General features: G+C 41.0%; 1 protein-coding gene across 3 annotated transcripts in view; it reads left to right on the forward strand.

Annotated features, from left to right (window-relative positions):
* The window catches only part of Pus10 (pseudouridine synthase 10), a 65,763-nt gene that overhangs the window by 13,874 nt on the left and 27,192 nt on the right, over positions 1-24,697 (forward strand). For all 3 annotated transcript variants that reach the window (XM_052198296.1, XM_052198298.1, XM_052198297.1), the window contains exons 5-7: positions 19,365-19,399; positions 21,584-21,695; positions 24,614-24,675. In XM_052198296.1, coding sequence (XP_052054256.1) covers positions 19,365-19,399; positions 21,584-21,695; positions 24,614-24,675 — 209 coding nt within the window. The remainder of the gene's footprint in view (positions 1-19,364; positions 19,400-21,583; positions 21,696-24,613; positions 24,676-24,697) is intronic.

A 24,697-nucleotide genomic window follows, 5' to 3' on the forward strand; every position in this document is an offset into this window, starting at 1 on the left:
ATTTTGTTTTGACTGATATAATCACTTTGCTTTAGATTTAGTAATTCTGCCATGATTGTATCTGAAAGACATGTATAATGACTGTAAAGCATAGGTCACATATAAAACAGCTACTCTAAGTTTTTTAGGAAATAAACTATGGGGTTTTTTTTGTTTGTTTTTTTGTCTTTTTTTTTTTTTTTTTTTTTTTTTTAGCAAGATAAAACTCTTTTCTTATGACAGTAAGACATTGCCATTTATTGGGTATTTGAATAGGCACTCACTCAGACATCACAGGCCTCAAAGAAGGCTGGGCTTTTATCTCCATTTTTCTGTGATAAAATTGAAACTGAAGGTTGCATTACTGATGAATAGTAGAGTTAGGATTTGAACTCTGAACTAGCCTACCCCAAAGAGAATATTTGTAATTGTCACTGCCATATTGCCCACACTGTGATTTGGTAATACTTTAAACACAGGTTGTGCTTTGTGTTTCTAGCACGCATGCACCTTCTTTGATACTTTCTCCAAATACTGTGATATCTTCAAAGTTAGGGAAAGAATCCTTGGCTTTCTGTTTGTTTTTAAACAAGGGCTCTTATAATATTTTAATAAGAGAAATAATTTAAAGGTATCGGGAGATGGCTCAGTCAGTAAAGTGCTTGCCACACAAGCTTGCCCTGAGTTCGATCCTCATGCCCATGTAAAAGGATCTCTAGTATCCAAACCCCACATCAGGGGCACTGGGCGAAGATACCAGCACTGGGGAGGTGGAGGACACAAGAGGATTCCTAGAGCTCCCTGGCCAGTCAGCTTAGTCTAGTTACTGAGTCCCAGGCCCTCAGTGAGAGGGTGACTCAGAGAAACAAGGGGAGCTTTTGAGGGGCAGTACGCAGGCTGACCTGTGACCTCCATGTGCGTGCACACACCTTTGCAACACCAACAGACACACACATGATGTGAGTGATGAGTTGCCAGGTTTTCTTGCTATTTTAAAAAAGGTAAAAACATTTTATGATAAAATTGAAGATATACATGGAAAATATTTCTGATAAAATAGAAAAGATATATAGAAAAACACGTTAAAATTGGCAATTTTCATGGAAAATTAAAGAGTAAAGTGGTAGACATAAAAACATTGCTAAGTTAATTGAAAAAAGAAGTAGAAACATTTTATGATAGAATTAAAGATTTATGTGGAAACTATTTCTGATAAAATCGTAGAAAAACATGTTAAAATTGAAGATTATCATGGAAAATTTTATATAGATATAATAATGGTAGGCATAAAAGTATTCCTGTTGATTGAAAGTGGAATTATAAACATTTTATGATAAAGTTGAAGATTTACATGAAAAATATTTCTGATAAAATTGAAGAAATATATAGAAAAACATGTTAAAATTGAAGATTATTATGGAAAATTATACAGATAAAATGGTAGGCATAAAAATAATTCTAAGTTGATTGAAAATGGAATTATAAATATTGTCAGGTAAAACTGAAGATTTACATGGAAAATAGTTCTGATAAAATTCAAGAAATATATAGAAAAACATGTTAAAATTGACTATTTCATGGAATTTATACAGATAAAATGGTAGATATTTAAAAACCTTTCTAAGTTAATTGAAGGTGGAATTAAAAACATTTTGTGATAAAATCAGAGATTTACATGGAACACATTCTTGATAAAATAGAAGAAATATATAGAAAAAAATGTTAAAATTGAAGATTATCATGAAAAATAAGGCAGATAAAATGGTAGACATAAAAAAGCATTACTAAATTAACTGAAAGAGGAAGTACAAACATTTTCTGATAAAACTGAAGATTTACATGAAAAATACTTCTATTAGTCTATGTCTTTTTATTGGGGAATTAAGTCCATTGATGTTAAGAGATATTAAGGAATAGTGATTGTTGCTTCCTGTTATTTTTGATGTTATTTTTTATATTTGTGTGGTTATATTCTTTAGGGTTTATTGGAAGAAGATTACTTTCTTGCTTTTTCTAGGGTATAGTTTCCCTCCTTGTGTTGACGTTTTTCCATCTATTATCTTTTGTAGGGCTGTATTTGTGGGAAGATATTTTGCAAATTTGGTTTTATCATGGAATATCTTGGTTTCTCCATCTATGGTAATTGAAAGTTTTACTGGGTATAGTAGTCTGGGCTGGCATTTGTGTTCTCTTAGGGTCTGTATGACATCTGCCCAGGATCTTCTAGTTTTCATCATCTCCAGTGAGAAGTCTGGTGTAATTCTGATAGGTCTGCCTTTATAAGTTACTTGACCTTTTCCCTTACTGCTTTTAATATTCTTTCTTTGTTTAGTGCATTTGGTGTTTTGATTATTATGTGCTGGGAGGACTTTCTGGTCTGGTCCAGTCTGTTTGGAGTTCTGAAGGCTTCTTGTACGTTCATGGGCATCTCTTTCTTTAGGTTAGGGAAGTTTTCTTCTATATTTTTGTTGAAGATATTTACTGGCCCTTTAAGTTGTAAATCTTCACTCTCATCTATAATCCTTAGGTTTGGTCTTCTCATTGTGTCCTGGATTTCCTGAATGTTTTGGGTTGCAAGCTTTATGCATTTTACATTTTCTTTGACAGTTGAGTCAATGTTTTCTATAGTATCTTCAGCACTTGAGATTCTTTCTTCTATCTCTTGTATCTTGTTGTTGATGCTTACATCTATGACTCCTGTTTTCTTTCCAAGGTTTTCTATCTCCAGAGATGTCTCATTTTGTGATTTGTTTCTACGTCCACTTTTAGATCCTGGGTGGTTTTGTTCAGTTCCTTCACTTGATTGTTTGTGTTTTCCTGTAATTCTTTAAGGGAGTTTTGTGTTTCCTCTTTAAGGGCTTCTGCCTGTTGACCCATGTTCTCCTGTATTTCTTTAAGGGATTTTTTTTGTTGTTGTTGTTTCCTCTTTAAGGGCTTTTACCTGTTGACCTATATTCTCCTGTATTTCTTTAAGGGAGTTATTTAAGTCCTTCTTGAAGCCATCTATTAGCATCTTGAGATACAATTTTAAATCTTGCTTTTCCAGTATGTTGGGGTATCCGGGGACTGGCTGTGGTGGGAGAACTGGGTTCTGATGTTGCCACATAGCCTTGGTTTCTGTTGGTAGGGTTCTTATGCTTGCCTTTCACCATCTGGTTATCTTTGGTGTTAGTTGGTCTTGCTGTCTCTGGCTGGAGCTTGGCCCTCCTGTGGGCCTGTAAGCCTGTGTCTGTACTCCTGGGAGACCAACTCTCTTCTGACAGAGTCTGTGCACAGAAGGCTGTGGAGCCGCCTGGCTCCCTGGTGCAAATGGCAGCCTGAAGACCTCTGTCCCAGCAGCCCCACTGATCTTAAGCCCTATGTGCTCCTAGCTGGTCCCCTCCAGAGAGGAGGTAGAGATCTCACCTCTGTGCTCAGAAGTGAAAGTGGAGTTGTCAATTTTTATGTTCTTAATAACTAAAGTTTTATAAATTGATGAGAAAATAATTTAAAAGCTCAAGCTTTGTTAATTGAATTCATACAAAAGAATTTTCACATAAAATGCATTAAATTCTTTATTATTGCCGTGTGTATGTGTGTGTGTGTGTGTACATGCGCGTTGTCTCCCTGTGTGTATGTATGTGTCCACATGCACCATGCCATAGTGTGCCTATGGAAGTCATAGGGACTGGAGTTGTGAGCTGCCACAGGGAATCGGAACACAGGTCCTCTGGAAGACCAGCCACACTCCTGACCACTGAACTGTTTCTCCAGCCCCTTTCTCACATCTTAAAGATCTTTATTTATTTGTTTGGCTTGATGCAAGGTCTTATGTGTAGCCCTTGTTGGCCCAGAACTCAGCAACCCAGAACTCTCTACCTCTTGTGTGTTGGGATTAAAGGCCTGTGCCACCATGACCAGGTCTATTATTTTGTTAATCATGCATACATGCACACAAGTGCTGGTTTCTGTACCAGCTGGAGGTCAGATGCCCTGAAGCTGGAGTTACAAGCAGATATAACCTGCCCGAGGTGGGAGCTGGGAACTGAGAAACAGATTGAATGTCCTGCACACAGACTCCATGCCCTTAGGCACTGAGCCAACTCATTTTCTTCCATTTTAAATGATTGCCTTATAGGAAGAAAACAGGGATTGCTTGATGGGAATTGATTTGTTGGAATCTGCTGCAGAATAGAAATGCTTTCTTCTATATTTGAATAAGTCCTTGGTTGTACCTGCAGTAGCAACTTCCTGCACTGTCCCTTCAGGTGCATGAGGAGACTGCTGTTAGGGTCAACATTTCAGCTTGGTCAAAGCTCATAAAACAGCCACAATGCCATATATGTCGTGCCTTTTGCTTAGCATAACTTTTTTTTTTAAAGATTTAGTTATTTATTTTATGTAAGTGAGCACACTGTAGCTGTCTTCAGACACACCAGAAGAGGGCATCGGATCCCATTACAGATGAGTGTGAGCCACCATGTGGTTGCTGGGATTGAACTCAGGACCTCTGGAAGAGCAGTCAGTGCTCTCAACCTCTGAGCCATCTCTCCAGCCCTGCTTAACATAATTTAAGAGACTGTTTTCTAATAGATAATGCTTAAAAGGTTTTTTTCCATTTTCTAGTTTTTGCCACCCTTTGTGTGTATTTTAGAAAAATATGACTGTGCTGTTTGACAAAATCTTTTCTCTTTCTGAGAATATTTAGTTGCTGTGGTTATAATTTTCTTCTTTTCAATTTATTTTGATTTGACACATGCTTGTCTATACTTACAGGGCAGATGTGATGTTTTTATGTCTACATTGTATATAATAATCAAATCAGGATAATTGATACATTGTTTTAAATATTTATCACTTCTTTCTGGTACAAACATTTTTTAAAATGTCCCTTTCTAGCTACTCTGAAATATATATTATTTCTTACCATGCTCATCCTGACACCAGAGAGTCGAGAATCCATGACTGCGGACAGGCGGCCCACCTCCCGGGCTCCCGTCCGCCCCACCTCTCCCCCTCTCCCAGTCACTGGTTTGTTTTCCATCTATGCTATCGACTCTAGCTGGTACGTCTGTCTGTTCTTCCTTGTTTTCTTTCTTTCTTTCTTCCTTTCTTTTTATTTGTTTGCTGTTGTTTTGCAAGTGCTTCACAAATTAATTTTATAAGTAATATGGAGAAAAATGTGATAAATGAATTTCTATTATTTTGGGAGTTAATGGAATTTATATACAATCTAGACATGTAGAATGTCAATATGAGGTTATATGATGGGAAAGTGCTAGGTAGAAGAGAAGTGTGAGGAAAATTTGTTATTAATTAAGCTCATTTAAATATTTAATCATCTTTTTTTGGAGACAGTTCCATGTAGCCCAGGCTGGCCTCCACCTGTGTCTGTAGCTGAGGATGACCTTCACCTCCTGATCTTCCTGCTTCCACCTCCCGAGTGCTTTGTGTGCTAGGCAAGCGCCTTCCACTCAGGTCCCTTATTGATCCCCTCTGAACCAAAAGAATGGGCGTTTCCACTCAGCCAGCGCCGACGAGTGAGCGGCTATGGTTCTCACACTTGTGTCCTTGTATTCTGGTCACCTTTGCCTTTGTAACTCTCCCACCCTCTCCTCCCCTTTAAAATTAAGGTTTTTAAAAAAAATGTTTTATTTGTTTTGTATGTGTGAGAGAGGATGTAGGAACGTGTGCTGTGGCATCCGTGTGGGATGTTTATGCATACGTACCCCAGAGGTCGGTCAGAAGAGGCTGTCCGGGCCCTGGAGCTGGAGTTGGAGTCAGAGGGTTGTGAGCCAACATGTGGGTGCTGGGACCTGACTCATGGCCTTTGCAAGAACAGCAAAACCTCTTACCCTCTGAGTCATCTCTCCTAAATGTCTTTGTTTAATTATTTTGCTTTCTATTCTTCAGAAATTTGATTGACGTTTCCCATACAGCCAGCCTCTGTCATTAGATAGACCTAGCCTTTAGACAGTTTGTCACCAAATTATTCTTCAGAATCTGGGATTTTCTTCCCTCACTGGTCTTAAGCCGTCGGCTTCCCCCTTCCCAACCTCCTGTACCTTCTCTGCACATGTTATGTCAAGGTTTTCTAATAAAGATGTTGGCAGGTTCTGCACTGAACAGAGCACAGTTCTGCCTTTTCTCCTTAGGATTTTTTTAAAAGGCATTGTTGTTGAGAATTTCATACATTTGTATAGTATTACTGTCGTTTCTGGTCTTTCTTCTACACCTCAGCTTCTTCTCTGTCCCCTTTTAAGTTCATGACCTCTTCCTGTAATTATTATGACACACATGCTTGCATTCATGTGTGATTTCCCAGAGTCTGTGGTGGAAAGAAATAACTAACTTTCATATGTACATCTGTGTGCACACGCAGGGATGGGGGTGGGGGAGAACCTACTGACCCCATTACTAATGTTGTAATTACCTGTGGGGCTCGTCCCAGAGACTGGCTGTCCCTCCCTCTCAGCTACTGTTTACTTACAGCTCCTCGTATTATGGCCAATAATCCTTACTGCATTAGCGTGTGGACTGGAGAGGTCCCTCTGCGGGCTTTGTTTAGGCAGTCCTAGTGTTGAGGTTTCATGAGTGCAGCATCCCTGCCATATAGTAGGCATTATCTAGCAGCAGGAACCCTGGTTCTTGGGCCCGTACAATTTTCTGCCCCTTCTTCAGTGATGTTCCCTGAACTCAGGTGTAGGGTCATATGTCAGGGTACCAGCAGGGGCTGGGCACCTCATGGCCACTCCTGCATTTTGACCAGTGTGGGTCTCCTGTGGTGCCACTGGTTCGCACCACCAGAGATCTCTTGCTGGGTTTGTCACGGTTGTGGTTCATAGGCTTTATAACTATGTAGGACTATTGATTGCTGTTTCCCTTGGCACCTTACGTGGTGCCTTTGGATTCTATGAAAGCTAGTCTTCAGGGATCCTCCAGGTCAGTTCCAACTTGACTCCTCCAAGTCCTGCTCCAGACCGTGCAGTGTCTTGACAGTAGGGTCTTCACGTTCTGGAAGGCGACCAAGGGCGAGGCAGTCGCCTCTCTTGTTTGGGAGGAGCCTCTTAGGCTCCACTGACAACAGCTTGCAGAGGTTTCCCTTGCCTAGCATGGGGGCGTTTGTTAGAGAGTCTGTGACACATGTAGGGGAACCTCAGCCTCACTTAAACTTTACCCATTTATATGCACTCTTGTACATAAGTATCCACGGATGTGTATGTACATAAGTATTTAACACGTAAGATGTGTGTGTACATAAGTATTTAAACACACAAGATAATGTTCAGTGTTTAAAAGCCATCGTGTTCTTGATTACTGTCTTCTCTTCCCTCTGTTTTACCCTCACTCTGTCCTCCCCTCTTAAGAGTTCCTCCATCTCTCCCTTTCCCCAGAGCTGGTGTGTCCTACAGTGATGTTTTGTTGGCAGGTGTGATTCCATTTGCCTTGCTCATTTGTCTTTTTTGACCCGCACGTCTGTTGCAAAGCATTAATAGCTTGAAGCCAGCTCACTACAGACTGTTCCATTCAAATATTCATCTTATTACTTGCCTTAAAGTTTTTGCCTAAAATTAGAATTAAACATTTGGAAGAGACAAGGAAGGCTACGAGAATCCTTCTTTGTTAAAATGATGTTCAAAAGCTGCTCAGAAGGCTGGGTGTGTTGGCACATGTGGGGATCCCAGCACTAAGCTGAGGCCACAGTGCTGCAAGGCTGCAGTGTGATGCTAGCCAGGGCTGCATGGGGAGCCACAGGCCAGCCAGGGCTACTTAGAAAGCCAAGGCAGGAAAATTATGAGTTCAAAACCAGCCTGAGTACGTTAGTGAAACCCTGACTCAGGATACAAAAAGCACAGGGAGTGTGGAGTGCTTGGCCTAGTCAGTGCTAGGACCGAGATTCAGTTTCTAGTATCATAAGAAGAGGAGGAAATAGAAGAAAAAGAGGAAGAAGAAGAGGAAGAGGTGAGGTGGAAGAAGAAAAAATAAGCATCTCTATTTTTAAATCATTGTACAGAGCTTCAGGCAATTGTGTTATAAAAACAATGAGCATTTTTGTTGATTATTTAATTTAAATTTTCAGATCTACAAGGGGCATATTTTCTATAAAGTGCTTAATTTGACTGTGTCATTTGCTGTAAAATAGGAAAGAGAACTTGCACCCAGTTCCAGTTCTAAGACAGTTCCAGCTGTCTTAGAATCTAGTGTTTCCCAGAATACTTTCTGGCCTCCTCCTGGTTCAGGTGCTGGGCCTCCACAGGCAAACCCTGGAAAGCCAGTGTCTGGCTGGTACAGTGAACCTCAGTGCACAGGGAAAGCTTTATGTGTACATAGGACACTTTGTTAGACTTGGTAGTGTGTCCCCTTAATAGGTTTAGAAAATATAGATATCAGTAGCTTGACATGTAACCTAACTTTTACATTATAATAATGGATTTCATTAATTTGGAGAAATATCTTTCTTTAATAATGAGATTGCTGTGTGGGAGGCTCTGGTGCATTTTATATTTTACAGATGATTCTGTTATCACAGATCTTGAGTCCCTAGTGCAGGTGGAGATGACGTTTACAAAGGACTGGGGGACTGTTCTCTTTTGAACTGAAGAAAGTAAGACATAGATGATTTTAAAATAGTAGCACTTACTGTCTTTAAGTACATGGAATAAGTATGTAACTGATGTGCTCCAGTTAATCAGATTTTAGCCTGGAAGTCCCATTGGGCTGTGTCTTTTAATGAACAGTAAAAACAAATTTGTACTTACCATGTTAATTACATGGTCTTTAAAAATGTCTTGAGAGCCTGTTGGTTTTTAGAGTCCTTTAAAGCTGTTATCTCTTTATTTAGATACAGGTTGACCTTGAGTGTGCTAAGCAGCAGAGGATGGCCTGGAACCACTGATACTCCTGCTTCTGCCCACCTCCCAAGCCCTGGGATTGCAGGTGCAAGGAGCAGTGCTATCAGGCCAGGGCTGTGTGCTGCTGGGACATAACCCAGGGATTTCCTGCCCACCCACTGCATCCCCATCCCACCCCTGTTTTAACATTTACAGAATTCCTCTGAGTCTTTGTTTCTTGAAGAGAAGATGCTAAAGAAAGCCAGACTTCTTTGGAAGAGCATAGAAGGGATCTGAAAGGGCCAGCTGGGCTCACATAACAAGTGCAGCCAGTACTGCCTAGAGAGACCCTATAAATAAATAAATAACTAAAACATGAATCAATAAATAAAATAGATTAATAAGTAAATAAACATTCTTCCAATAGCTGAACAAAACAAAATATTTTGTACAGTGAATATACACTAATAAAAGTTTTAAAAAGAAAAATAAGGCAAAGAGTCTTTCTGCTCTAGTCAGTCACAGGGTTCTAGTAGTTTCCAAGCAAATACACCATGTAGCATTTAGTTTCTGATCTGTTGCTTTTACCCAGAAGTATATGAAGTTAATATTCCTCCTTCCTACCTCCAATTTTCTAGAGCAGCATTTTAGTGTATTTTTTACACTTTTGCCACATGCATAAAACACATATGTATGCTGTATTTTAGTTTGGGCTTTAATGGGGTATATATGCTCTATAAAATTACAACAACATGTGATGTACTCTTCAATATACAACTCACATATGGGTTCAATTACATTGCCTTAAGTAGTTCATTTAGCCAATTAACTGGCACTTAGATCTCCTTCAGGTTTTATGACACGTGAAATCCACAGTGAGGGTCATTGCACCAGCAGCTATGTATCCATCCTTGTCAGAAAGATGTTCACAGTGAGAATTGCTGTGACCAAAGGAAGCAGACATTAAATATGGTAAATACTTAAAAACAGATCTCTTAAAGGGGGCGGTTCACAGGGGTGTGTGCAGCCTCAGGCCCTCACCAGCCTAGGACTAGTGTAATTTAAAATACATTCTAACTTGCAAAAGTTATCTTGTTTTAATTTATTCTTATTTGATTTCTAACCATTTTTTAAATTTTTTACTAGGTATTTTATTTAATTTTAACTTTGCTTTCTTTTTTGTTTTATTTATTTTTTTCTTTAATTCACACTCCAGATTTTATTCCCCCGCCCCACCCATCCCTACCACCACCCTCCCACTGTTCCACATCCTATACCTCCTCCCCACCCCCTGTCTCCACTAGCATGTCCCACCTCCCAACCCCTAGCCCACCTGACCTCTAAGCTCCCTGGGGCCTCCAGTCTCTTGGGGGTTAGGTGCATCTTCTCTGAATGAACACAGACCTGGCAGTCCTCTGCTGTATATGTTTTGGGGGCCTCATATCAGCTGGTCTATGCTGCCTGTTTGGTGGTCTAGTGTTTGAGAGATCATGGGGGTCCAGAATAGTTGAGACTGCTGGTCCTCCTACAGGGTTGCCCTCTTCCTCACCTTTTTCAGCCTTTCCTTAATTCAACCACATGGGTCAGCAGCTTCTCTCCAATGGTTGGGTGCAAATATCTGCGTCTGACTCTTTCAGCTGCTTGTTGGGTCTTCCAGAGTGCGGTCATGCTAAGTCCCTTTTTGTGAGCTCTCCATAGCCTCAGTAACTGTGTCAGGCCTTAGGACTTCCCCTTGAGCTGGATCCCACTTTGGGACTGTCACTGGACCTTCTTTTCCTCAGGCTCCTCTCCATTTCCATCCCTGCAGTTCTTTCAGACAGGAACAGTTTTGGGTCAGAGTTGTGACTGTGGTATGGCCTCCCTCCCTCATTTAATGCCCTGTCTTCCTGCTGGAAGTGGGTTCTATAAGTTCCCTCTCCCTACTGTTGGGCATTTCATCTTCCTTGAGTCCTGAGAGTCTCTCACCTCCTAGACTCTGGTGCATTCTGGAGGGTCCCTCCAACTTCCTGCCTCCCGAGGTTGCCTGTTTCCATTCTTTCTTCTGGCCCTCAGGGCTTCAGTCCTTTTCCCTCACCCAATACCAGATTAGGGTCCCCCTCCTTCCCACAGTCCATTTCCCTCCCAGGTCCCTCCCTCTCCCCACTTGTGACTGCTTTCTTCTCCCTCCCAAGTGGGACTGAGGCATCCTCACTTGGGCCCTTCAGCTTGTTGACTGAATTGAGTGAGCTCTGTGGACTGTATCTTGGGTATTATGTACTTTTTTTTGTTTTTTGTTTTTGTTTGGCTAATATCCACTTATTAGTGAGTACATACCATGCATATCCTTTTGGATTGGAGTTACCTCACTCCGGATAATATTTTCTAGTTCCATCCATTTGCTTGCAAAACTCAGGATGTTTTTAATAGCCGAGTAGTATTCTATTGTGTAAATGAACCACATTTTCCATATCTATTCTTCTTTCGTGGGACATCTGGGATGTTTCCAGCTTCTGACTATCATAAATAAGGCCGCTATGAACATAGTGGAACATGTGTCTCTGTAGCATAATGGGGTATCTTTTGGATATATTCCCAAGAGTGGTATAGCTGGGTCTTCAGGTATATCTGTTTCCAATTTTCTGAGGAACCTCCAGATTGATTTCCTGAGTGGTTGTACCAGTCTGCAATCCCACCAGCAATGAAGGAGTGTTCCTCTTTCTCCACATCCTTGCCAACATGTGTTGTCACCTGAGGTTTTGATCTTAGCCATTCTGATTGGTGTAAGGTAGAATCTCAGGGTCATTTTGATTTGCATTTCTCTGATCACTAAGGACTTTGAACATTTCTTTTAGGTGCTTCTCAGCCATTCAAGATTCTACTGTTGTGAATTCTTGGTTCAGTTTTATACCCCATTTTTTTATTGCATTGTTTGTTTGTTTGTTTGTTTTTGGTGGTTAGCTTCTTGACTTATTTATATATTTTGGATATTAGCCCTCTATCGGATGTAGGGTTAGTGAAGATTTTTTCCCAATCTGTGAGTTGCCAATTTGTCTGTGAGTTGACCCTGTCCTTTGCCTTATAGAAGCTTTCCAGTTTCGTGAGGTCTCATTTATCATTTCTTTATCTTAGAGCATGAGCCATTGGAGTTCTGTTTAGGAAATTTCCTCCTGTGCCAAGTAGTTCAAGGCTCTTTCCCACTTTCTCTTCTATTAGATTCAATGTATCTGGTTTTATGTTGAGGTCCTTGATCTACTTGGACTTGAGCTTTGTGTAACGTGACATATATGGGTCTATTTTCATTTTTCTACATACAGACAGCCAGTTGGACCAGCACCATTTATTGAAGATGCTTTCTTTTTCCATTGTATATTTTTTGGTGTCTTTGTCAAAGATCAAGTGTCCATAAGTTTGTGGTTTTATTTCTGGGTCTTAATTTCTATTCCATTGATCAACATGTTTGTTTTTGTACCAATACTGTGCAGTTTTTATCACTATTGCTCTGTAGTAAAGCTTGAGGTCAGAGATGGTGATTCTCCCAGCTGTTCTTTGATGGTTAAGAATTATTTTCACTATTCTGGGTTTTTTGCCTTTCTAGATGAATTTGAGAATTGCTCTTTCCATGTCTTTGAAGAATTGTGTTGAGATTTTGATGGGGATTGCGTTAAATATATAGATAGCCTTTGGTAGGATGGCCATTTTTACTATATTAATTCTGTCAATCCATGAGCATGGGAGATCTCTCCATTTTCTGATTTTTATTTTAAAATTTTTATTTGTTTTAGTATCTTATGTGAGTGTTTTGCCTACACGTGTGTTTGTGTAACAAATGTGTGCCTGTACCTGAGGGGGTTAGGAAAGGGGGTTGGGTTCCCTAGGAGTAGAGTTTCTAAGGGTTGTGACCTACTATGCGGTCTCTGTGAGTTGAACTTCTCCAAGAACACTCATTTGCTCTTAAGTGCTGAGCCAGTTTTGCTTTTTGACAGGGTCTCATGCAATCTAGGCTACCCTTCCACAGCTACCGAGTCCTGGGCCTTGGCCTTGAACTCCTGACTCTCCTGACTCCCTGCCAAGCACTGGGAACTAGTTGGGTTTCTTTACCCACATTTTAATCTTTGCTTCTGATTTTTTACAATTGAGCAGTAAGAGCTGCCTGTGGCGAGCCTGTGGCGGTTAGGTTTTGCCTGTCCTATTTCTGCCAGCCTACTATTCATTTACTTTTGTTTATGGTCAACTCAACAAGTGTGAATTTATAGTTTTTATATATAAAACTTTGGTTTGGAGAAAATTTTTCTATAATTTTTATATTTCTTATGTCTCTCAGTTATGTAATATTTAATCTTAGGTATTTGTCAATGTATATGTTTTAAATCTTAGTTGAAAGTTTAGTGGGATCTATATTTTCCTCTAACATTTTCTTATTTTCTTATTAAGAAATTATATTTATGTTTGTGTGCACACATGCTCACACATGCTCCAGTACTCACATGTGTTGTTTATCTTGTGATATCTCAGTCCTATAATGCTGCTAGTTGAGGTAACTATCTTAAGTATACAGTTAAATTTTTCCTTTCTAAATCATTTTGTTTGAGATGTACATTTTTGCAGGGCGTTATGTTGATAGGCAATGGGTTGTGTTGTTAGTGACTTAAATGAATTAGACATGTTTAAAATCTGTGCTTTCACTTTATGATCTGATAAGCAATGGCAGGCACAGCTAGCATAAGCAATGTATTTGGGATCCTCAGAAACTTTCCAGAATGTGACAGATCATTTAATCAAACTTTTGGAGAGCCCTAGTCTAGATGTGTGTCTGACCATGACCAAAAGCAAGTTGAGGAAGAAAGGGTTTGTTAGGCTTATGCTTCTGAATCCGCTGTCCATCATGGAAGGGACTCAGGACAGGAACCCAAAAAGGGCAGGAACCTGGACACAGGAGCTGATGCAGAGGCTGTGGAGGGTGCTGCTTACTGGCTTGCTTTCCATGGCTTGCTCAGCCTGCTTTCTTATAGAACCCAGGACCAGCAGCCCAGGGGTCGATCCACACATAATGGGCTGTGTCGTCCCTCATCAATCACTAATTAAGGAAATATACTACAACTAGATATAATTAATTAATTAATTAATTAATTAATTAATTGATGGTTTCTCTGTGTAGCCCTGGCTGTCCTCGAACTCGCTCCGTAGATCAGACTGGCCAGAACTCACAGAAATCCACCTGCCTCTGCCTCCCAAGTGCTGGAATTAAAGGTTGTGGTACTATTAAAGATTGTGCTACAGCTGGATCTTATGAGACATTTTCTCAACTGAGGTTCCCTCCTTTCATATGACTCTTGCTTGTGTCAAGTTGACATAAAACTAGCCAGAACAGTGTAACAACTTACCTTTTTTGCAAGCTCATGTTTTCATCTTCTGTATTGCAAATGCAGTCATCTCTGTCTGTACTCCTGTATCCTGTGTCCGTGGATGTCTTGAGCTGAGCTGCAGCACAAAGTCCTCCTGGCCACTTGCTTTGCTTCCTTGGAGCTGGTTTGGTCCTGTTTGCTCAGGTGCTCTAGATGAGCTAGTGTTCATTTGAAATTAATTCTATCACTTTCTCTTCTTAATGCTAACATGCTTCCCATATACCTCCTCCCTTGCTTCTCTCGGACTCTCAGCCTCTGGCCTCTTTCTGTCTAACTTTTGTTACCCATGTGACTTGTATGATTAGGGTGGGCCACTTGGGATGACATAGCCACATGGGAGGTTCTTCCTCCTGCCCTCAGCATTTCTTAGGAACCTGTAGCTCTATGTCTAGACTTGAGGCCCCATGAGAACTCTCCTTGCATTGCTGTCAGCATGTCTGTTGGTGGGGTTCTTGTCCATGTCTTTTGATGATAGCCTGGAGGAAGGCATGGGATCCTCTAACTCTGGGATTGAAGAGTTAGGAACTTTTCCAAAGAAGTTGCTGCTTGTCTTGTCTTAGGTTGGTCGAGTGAATTCTTGGGACAGTGCTGTGCCTGAGGCAGGGGCTCGGAAGTCTCTAGGACAAAGGTTTAGTCACTGAGTTTTGTAAGGGTAGGTATTCCAATACTAAGCTCAAAGGAAAATATATTTGCAAATCCCAGCTATACCCATTGGCAACAGATGGTTAGTAAACAGATTAGTAAAAACTAATGTTTTTAACTCCAGAATTCCCTGGATTCAGTTGCTAAGTTGTAGGTCATGAGTAGTTTTCCTCACAGGCATTCTGCCTGTTCGAATCACATCCCTACCTTTTCTTCACCCCCCTCATGGATTTTCTTAGTTCCCGGTTAAATAAATTTCTTAGAGCTAAGAAAGCAACAGTTTTGGAAGGCACCCTGGAAAGTCTTAAAACTCACAGCCATTCTAGGACCTGGTGAATAGACCTGTAACATAATGGGCCTGCAGATTTATCCCGTCTGCTGATCTCTCCTGAGCAAAGCCTTTTAACACTCTCCAGTTTTATTGTAGCATAGCGGGGAACCTAGAGTAAAGGAGTCTTAGTGTCTTGTTGCATTTTCTTTTTCTCAGTCCCTGAGAGAAAAACAACAGGCAGGATTTCTGTCTCTCTCTCTCTCTCTCTCTCTTTCTCTCTCTCTTTCTCTCTCTCTCTCTCTCTCTCTCTGTGTGTGTGTGTGTGTGTGTCTGTGTGTCATCTGTGTGTGTTGCGACATTAGCTATGAGAAAAAGGTGTTTTGATGCCCCTAGCTGCCCACATAACTGTCAGCATTCCCTACTGAGAGAAGTCCACACGTGGGCCACCTTTGTTGTAAATAAACTGAAGAGACACGTGGGCTTCAGGGCTTCAGTGACAGTGCTAGTGTTTAGAAACTTCCAAATGCCTGCTGGTGTGGAAGTCCTGCTAATCTGTTCCTTTCTTACCTCTTTAACATTTTTTTTGTGAATGTGTGTGTTTTGCATATGTGTATGTATGTGCACTGTGTGCATGCAGTGCCCACAACCAGCCAGAAGAGGACGTTGGACCCCAGGAGCTGGAGTTACAGAGGGTTGTAAACTGTGGGTGTTGGGAATTGAACATGGGTCCTCTAGTGCTCCTAGCTGCTGAACCACCTTCCCAGCCCCTTTCCTCACTCCTCAGAGTCACCTCTGCTTCATCTTCAGCCGCTGGGCTATAGCACATCATTCCTGCCTTGAATCACTGGTTTATTACCTGGTATCTTTGGTTTGCTGAGTTCATGTCTTCCTTCACCCTTCAATCACAGTGGGTGTTTCTGGGGACAGATATGCTCATCCCGCTCCATTACATGAAATGCTTTTGAGTTTACCTTAGTGTGGAATCTTACTGTGTCCCTATGTGTGGGGACAGTGGACCTGTGAACTAAGTTCCTGTCTCTTCCTTTGCCTCCCTCGCCACCCAGGCTCAGCATTGTTAGAGCTCCCAGAGCCTTCCTGCACCCTCTGGCTTTGCACCATAGTGTTTTCTCTCTTTGGAGTATACGTTCTCCATTGGTTACCCAGGCGGTTCTCGGAACCAGTTCCTCAAAACTCAGCATGTATGACAGGGGTCCCCTGTCCTCAGATACAACCAAACGATGTTATTACCCCACCCTCACCCTTTGCCGCCCCCTTGGCATTTCACTGCCTTTTCCTTTTATTTTTTGGGTTTGCTCGTAGACAGAGACTTGTCTGTCGCTCTGCATGTCAGTAAGATCTTACTATACAGGAGGTACCCCCACAAATGACAAAATGTTGAGCCCTTTTACCTTAGGGCCAAGATATGCAGAGCCAAAGACAGAGTCACTTTGCAAGCGCCTGCCTCTGTGCAAGCCTTTGTTCCTTCCCTTACGTCTTGGTTACAAACCTAGATGTCTGTAGGGACCAGGTAGGAAATAAGGAATGAAGAGTGGGCTGGTCATTCTCTCTTCGTATTTCTTGGATACATGGCTACCTTTTTAAATAATATTTTTCATGTATTCTTTGAAATTTCATACATGTACACGGTGTATCTTGATTATTTCCAAGCCAGACCTTCCCTTCCACTCCCTCCGACCCTGAAACTCAGGACTTTGTTGTGCTAAATCTCCCCATGTGTGATGAATGTCAGCACAAGTGCTTCTCCACTGTCTTCCTACGCCAGCACAGAAGGAAGGTAGCGATGCCATCTGATGCTGGTGAGCTGTGCAGACTCGAGGACCAAGGGCTGCTTCTGTACACTGCTGTGAGGTGCTGGATGCGTAGGAACTTGGCCATTCCTAGGTTCTGGTTTTAGTCTTTGGGTTCATGTCCTGCTTTGACACTCAAAAGATTCTGACTTTTCCAGTTTTGTTTGTCTTAATTACTAGTCTTAGACAAGGGCATGGGAGGGTTATTTTGGCTCAGAGTTCCCAGAGGTTCATGGCCAGGAAAATATGGGAGCAGGCACAGCAGGCGGCTGGTCACGCTGCATCTGGTCAGAGGGCTCAGCGAGAGATGGGTGCTAGTCCCCAGCTCCCTCTCTCCTCCGGGTAGAGGAGTGCTTCGCCTCCAGGCTGTGTCCCCAGTGAGCACAGCACCTCAGCAAGCAGCAGGTCAACTGCCCTGGGATCTGCCTAGCTGAATGACGGCTCAGCTAGTGTTAGGTACATCTAGGATTAAACTTTGGGGCTCCTGAACTTTTGGGAGTTGACATATTGCCTCTGGTATCAAACTTAATTAAACTTGTTAACTTTAATGCCATTTGAATCTGTTGGGGCAGAAGAATTTATTGATTACTCTAGAGAATGGGTTTTTTGCCCCCAGCTGTCTAAAGAATTTATTAAAATTTTCTTGGTGACCTGAAAAGGAGAGATATGCTTCTTTTTCGTAGGCAGAAACAGGTCTGGGGCATAACATGTGGTAAAAAATTGAATAATTGAGCAGTACTACTTCCTGTGGATTCAGCCTTTTATCTACTGCTGTGTGCTTAGTTTTGTCCAGCCCGCAGCTTGCTTGAGCAGGGAGCCGGCAGAGGATTAGGAAGGGAAACCTTGTTAGCAAAGTGCTAAAGGCTTTCCACTTAATTTTGTGCTGCACCTGGTTCTCTGGTTTCCCTCAGCAGCCTCCAGTCTTCCGCCACTTTATGATCATGATGTGGTAAGATATTTCATACACTGATGTCTTAATGAGGAAGGAACTCAAAAGAAGAGACAGAAAGGTCACTAAAAAGTACAGAGGGAGCCGGGTGTGGTGGCACACGCCTGTAATCCCAGCACTCTGGAAGGCAGAGGCAGGTGGATTTCTGAGATCGAGGCCAGCCTGGTCTACAGAGTGAGTTCCAGGATAGCCAGGGCTACACAGAGAAACCCTGTCTCGAAAAACCAAATAAATAAATAAATAAAGTACAGAGGAGCCAGGCGTGGCGTCACACACATCTAGTCCCAACACTTTGGAGGCAGTGCAGGCAGAACTCTTGAGTTCAAGGCTAGCATAGTCTACATGGTGAGTTCCAGGCCAGCTAGGACTACACAATGAGAACCTGTCTCAAAACAACAAATGTGCAGAGAAAGGAGTATGAGATTGTGCCCAGCAAGGTTTCTATAGCGCATATTGACCAGTGAGGGAGACTCTGAAATTACCATAGCAGTATGGGGGTGCAAAGGAGTGGATTGCATCCTGCAGCCATTGGAGACACCTGATTTGTGTTGTAACAACCGCACCCTCTCCTTGGTGGTCTAGTTAGAGCTCAGCACTCAGCACACCTGTAACAACTGATGTGTGGTAAGTGCGTGCTTACTGAGTAGTAACCTGCCTGTATGTGTGTGCACACCTGGCACCCATGTGTGGCACCCATGGGGCCAGAGAAGAGTGAAGGACGTTGAGCACCTGTGTGGATGCTGGGAACCATACTCAGGTCCTCTGGAAGAGCAGCCAGTGGTTATAGTCTCTGAGCTGCCTCTCTAGCCTCCAAAATTTTACAAGTTTTAATTATTTTTTCCAAGAAGAAGTTTTCCCTAACACTGTAGAATTTTTAAATACATGAAAAAAGTTGAAAGACATGTCAACCCACATTAGATTCTATAATTATTACCATTTTACTATGATTATTTTATTATATGTTTTATTGTATATCTATTCTTTCGTTTGGGTAAATTTGTCTTGGTTTTTGTTTTGTATTTCAGAGAGTTGCAGGCAGAAGTACTACATTAACTCCTGACCATATAAGTATATCATAAGCCAGATAGAGTTATAAAAACAATTAAAACCAGAGTCTTCAGTTCTGTGTTTTAGAAGTAGTGTATGTGCTCAAACACTTTGGGCTGTTGGTTTTTGAGATGGGGTCTTATGTCGCTCAGGTTGGCCTCAAACTTGCTAGATAGCCAGGGCTAGCCTTGAACTTATGATGTTCCTGACTCTACCAAGTGTTAGGTTTGTTGCTGTATACCATGAAGCCTTGCTACTTTCAATTCCTAGACCACAGTGTGTCAGTTCTGCAGAGTGAAATCTTACATGTTTTTATTTGAACGGAGCCTGAGGTCACTGCAGTAAATACTGGCTCCTCATCTAATAGAGGAAGCTTAATTAGCGACTTGTTTAAGCCCTTTGCTAAGGATGTTGGAGCTGCATTCTTACTGAACACTTTCCCTTTTTTCTTTCTGGGTGTGACTAACTTGCCTACAGCATGCTGCGTGGTTGCTGGTAAAACAGGAAATGGGGTAAGTACTTTAAGTAGGGAGTTTTTACCCTCATTTAAACACTAGCTAGCTAGTTCTTAGAGTACCTTTACTACACTTTGGGTTAGAGTGGACTCTAGCTATAGAGACATTGGCACAGGAGATACTTTCTTTATGTGCCATGACCAACTTGCTTCCTTACACAGCAAGGACAAACCGCCTCAGTTAATGTGACTGTAGATACATAGTTGCAAGCATTAGGCACTTTTTGAATGTAGTTTGGGAGGCCATCTTAAGGTAGTAAATTTTAGATTTGTACTTGAAGCTAAGTTATAAATAAAACTAGATGATAAACCATGAAAAGTAAAATTCTGCTTAAATCAGAGCAACTGTGAGTTTATAGATAACACCTATTGGCAATCTCTCAGAAGACAAATAGGCTTTGGAATTTAGATCTTTAGATGTAAGGAATGTAATATGGTGTTAAATACAATATATAATGTATACCTTTCTCAGGGTGGTACTATGTAGTTAAATGAACCATTTCTATAGTGAAGAAAACCACACATGTCAAGTTATGGAAACAGAATCGTACATGTTCAAAGCAGGATTTGGTTGCCAGCTGCATTTAAAAATAACCTATTAATTCTTCAGAGTTTTTTTTTTTAACTTAATATTCTGTGACTTAAAGAGGAGCTGTGTGATTATTGGAAGTTCCTATATACTTCAGTGAGAAAAACTCAGAAGAAAACAAAGCTTTCTTCTATATTAGAAGCTTATCTATGGTTTTGAGGTTTATAGAAAAAGAATAATTAACCTGGTTTTTTTTGTTGTTGTTGTTTGTTTTGCATTTTATCTCTGAATCTTTCCTTTTTAAAGGAGAAATAGCCACATTTTTATCAAAGATTGAGGGCTTAATGAGGTTTTAAATTTCTAAGTTTCAAAGCCCTAAAATTTAGGTATAATAATTTTTTAAGTGTATAGAGAACATTTTAAGAGGATTAGCTTTTGTTGTAGCTCTTTAGATTCTCAGGTTTATAAATAATTTTAAAATACCTTATTTTTCTGTTTCTACTTTTTATCCTTTAAAGTATATTTTCTTGGGGCTGGAGAGATGGCACCACAGTTGAGAACACTTGCTACTCTTCCAGAGGATCCTGTTTGATTCCTAGCACCCACACAATCTCAGATCAGTTCTTTGTAACTAATACTTAACTGACTGTTTCTGGTCTGCAGTGAGTAGTTTCTGCTGGTCTTGCCAATTGTAAGGGTTACTGTTTTAGGTAATAACTCTTATCAGTGAAGATTAGACAGTAGTATTCGTGACTCCTGGGAGTTCAAGGTCTGGTCTACCAGGACAGCCAGGGCTATATAAAGAAACATATCTCACAACAACAACAACAACAACAAAAAACAAAAGAGATTACTCATAATTGGACTCTGCCCTTTCTGTTGTTACCAGAAATCCTGCGACTGGCCATCACAGTGTTTGTTATTTCTATTACTTGAATGATATAAGCTTGTTAGTTCAGTAATAATAACTTGAGGTAGTAGATTGGTTTTAGTAATTCTGTACTCTATTTACTTCCTCAATTCCTTTTTATTAACAATTGTAGGTTGTATGCTAAAGCTAGCTCTCATAATGGGCATTTATCCACACTGATGTTTTGGTTCATGAATAGATTTTTAAGGGAATGTGAGATCTTTATTTAACTCATACTGGTGAACATTTCAGAATGTTGATACTTGAGAATTTAATGTTTCTCAAGGCAGTGGGGATTGGGGAAAATGCAGCTTTTACTTTGATTCCCACAAATAAGCCCCACTGTCAGCAAGGGGGAAGATACAAATGTTTGTAGCATGGAGATAACATTTGTATTAGTTTTATAATTCCAAGCAGTAAGCATTCACCTTATTTGACCTTTCTGGAATGTATAAATCTTGGAATTCCAACTCAGGAAAATAAAATTAGTGTGCTTTTTTTTCATTGAATCTTCAAAAATAGGTTCACATGCCACTAAAAATGCCAGTTCTTTGCTGTCTCTAAAATACAGGCCGATGAGGTGAGGAATTTTTCTTGGGTTTATTTCATTTTCTATCTACTATATAAAACAGTCCCTGACACATAGTAGGCACACATTATTTTAAAACAGTTGCATTTATTTTCCTTCTTAACATGAACAATGAAGTTTTTCATGTAAGCGAATTAATTCTTATGTTATTCAGAAAGCAGAGTCTGTCCCTGGGAAGAAATGATGTAGTTCAGCTGAAAGAAGCCTACAAGTGGATAGCTCACCCCCTGTTCTCAGAGGAGCTGGGAGTTCCCACGGATGGAAAGGTATCGGACAATGGCCAGTGGCACTAGTGACCTCTGGGTCAGTGCTTCACCTCATGAATGCTGGGTACCTGGTTAGCTAGCAGCTTATGTAACTCTGTGACAGTCTCTAAAGGTTTTAAATGTTCATTTATAACTCTCTAAATTTATATTAAGGCCTCTTACTTGTTTTTTCTCTTTGTAATCCAGGACACTTAGGAAGATAACAAATCCCGGAACTCATTGACCTTAAGAGTCTAGAACTGACCCTTTCCCTGGCGTGTATCTGTGGTCCAGCTGGAAGGGCTGACTTACTGATGCAGAGCAGTCTATTAAAGCTGAGCCAGGAGCCAGGAAGATGGCTCAGTCGGGAAAGGTGCTGGGCGTGAAGCCTTGCGACCTGAGGGCAGTCCATACGCGCGCACACACTCACGCACCATACACACACACACATACTCACTCACGCACGCACGCACGCACGCGTGCACACACACACACAATACTCTCATGCACACATACACACGCACAAGCATGTGCACACATGTTGTACATGCACAGGATTTAAAAAAAAAAACATCTAAGCAAGTATTGAATTAATTCCAGACTATTTGATTTTGGTTTATCTGTGCTCAACTTGCTTTCAAATATATCTACATTAGCTTTTCAACTACAGCAAAATGGGTTCATCTCATAATACCTGAGTTACTTCAAGTCTCTGTTTCTAGGCCTTTGAATCTGGGACACCTGGCCACTGTTCCAGTTCTAGAGATAGTCTGGCCTCCGTCCTGGCAGAGCTCACCAGGTTCACCCTGTATAAAGCAGGGCAAGTGCCCAGCTCAGGAGACTGTAGGCTTCCCTAGCCCAGGGTCACTGCTCGTTTTTGCATGGAAGGGATTCCCCAGGTATTAGATATATCCCCACTCAAGTAAAGTCACAACACCATCTTTCTAAAGCTAACCAGGTGTTTGAAAACTATTCTAAATGAGATGCTCTATATCATTGTAAAAATAATCCCTTTAATTTCTTTTGCTGTTTGAGACAGGGTCTTGTAACTCAGGCGGGACTCTGAACTTACCATGTAACTGAGAACTTCTGACCCTTCCCCCCACCCCCTCAAGTGCTGCAGCCAGCAGGGTCGGCTCTGTAAACAGAATACTGAAAGAATAGAGTAAAACTACCTCACAGATGGTCTGAGAGGGGACAAAGTAATGAAAGGACTTTGGAAATTAGAGAATTCATTAATAAACAGTTCTTACCTCAAATTCCAGTTTTGAAGCAGATAATTTTAAAATTTACATACTGAGTCAAAGAACAGAAAGTGGGAGAACAAAAGACCTAATAATGTGTGAGTAGGTTCCAGCCGGTTCTTTAATAGAAAATACTTGTTTTGTTTACTTTTATAATGTAGATTAGGATGCAGAACAAACCAGAAGCCATTTGATAGTGTGGTCCTAGAGTCTAGGATTGGTAAGACTGCAGAGCCCAGTGTCAGGAGAACTCAGTACAAAGACACTGGGCCAGGGCATCTGTAGCTTGTGCTTCAGGATCACATTTTGAATAGTCTCTGCAGAGGTAAGATGTATATAGCATGAAATTATTTGTGTACAAAAAGTCTTGCTGCAGCAATTTTTTTAAATATCATGAGAATTTTCTATAACTTAATATCTCATAGTCCTTATAACTGAAAGTTATCCATGAAGTAAGATTAATAAGACAGCTTTCCAAAACATCTAATAGAAGTGGCTAGTGAAGAAGAAACCACAGTTTATGGTTTTATCTTGGTGGGATGGTATTGGAAAGCCGTCTTGTATTTGATTATTTTATAATGGGGAAATATCACTTTTGAAAAACCAAAAATTAAAAACACTTTTTTTTAAAAATCAAATTTGAATATGTTAAGAATAAGCTAGAACTCTGGGGAGATGACTCAGTTGGTGTTTGCTACACAAACTTTTGGACCAGAGTGAGAATTTCCAATACTGCATAAAAGCCCAGCAGAGTTGGATCTCCAGAGTGTGCTGACTAACCTGGTCTAACTGGTGAGGGACAGTTCCAGTGCAAGGTCCCCATCTCAGAAGATAAGGTTAGCCTCTAGCCTTCACATACACATGTCCATATGCACGCACACACACAGACACAGAGACGTGCACACACACATAGAGACACACATATACACAGGTATAGACAGACACACACACACACACACACAGAGGGAGAGAGGGAGGGAGGGAGAGAGGGAGGGAGAGAGAGAGAGAGAGAGGCTTCATCCAGACTTTAAAGATTTGAACAAAATATTTTTGTCCTGCTAGTAATTGTTTAGTAGGAGCCTGGAAGTGCTCTTCGATTTGTAGCTATTTCCTTCCAGCTCCTGACTTCGTATTCATCTTCTTTCTAATGTATGTATTTGTCCAACTTGTGTCAACAAGTTGATTTGACTTAAAATTTTATTTGGGAGGAGGAGTATTGGGCAGGTTTGGGTGGAAGGAAGGGAAGACAGAAATGTTGGAATTATGTTACAATCTCAAAAGATGACAAACCAACAGCCTTCTTTTTAGCAGTTTTGGTAGTCTCACGGTTACTGGGTTTAGAAGAAGTGCCTCCCTTCTAAAGCAAGCGAGCAGGTGTGAGGGTTTGAGGATTTTAGGTTCCTTGTAGCTTTTCTGAGCCAACCTTTGGAGTTGATTTATATTTCCATTCATAAGTTGGTAGCTGTTAGTTTCCTTTTGCTCATTTAAAAACTGTCTTTGTGCCAGGCAGTGGTGGCGCACACCTTTAATCCCAGCGCTTGAGAGGCAGAGGCAGGCGGAGTTCTGAGTTCGAGGCCAGCCTGGTCTACAGCCTGAGTTCCAGGTCAGCCAGGGCTATACAGAGAAACCCTATCTCGGAAAAACAAAAAACCAACCAACCAACCGACTGACCAACCCTGTCTTTGTCATTTGCAGAGCCTGTTCGAAGTGAGTGTTGTCTTTGCTCACCCCGAAACAGCTGGGGATTGCCGTTTCCTGTAAGTTACCCCATAACAAAGC

Source organism: Apodemus sylvaticus, chromosome 11 (genome assembly GCF_947179515.1).
Source record: "Apodemus sylvaticus chromosome 11, mApoSyl1.1, whole genome shotgun sequence".
NCBI lineage: Eukaryota > Metazoa > Chordata > Mammalia > Rodentia > Muridae > Apodemus > Apodemus sylvaticus.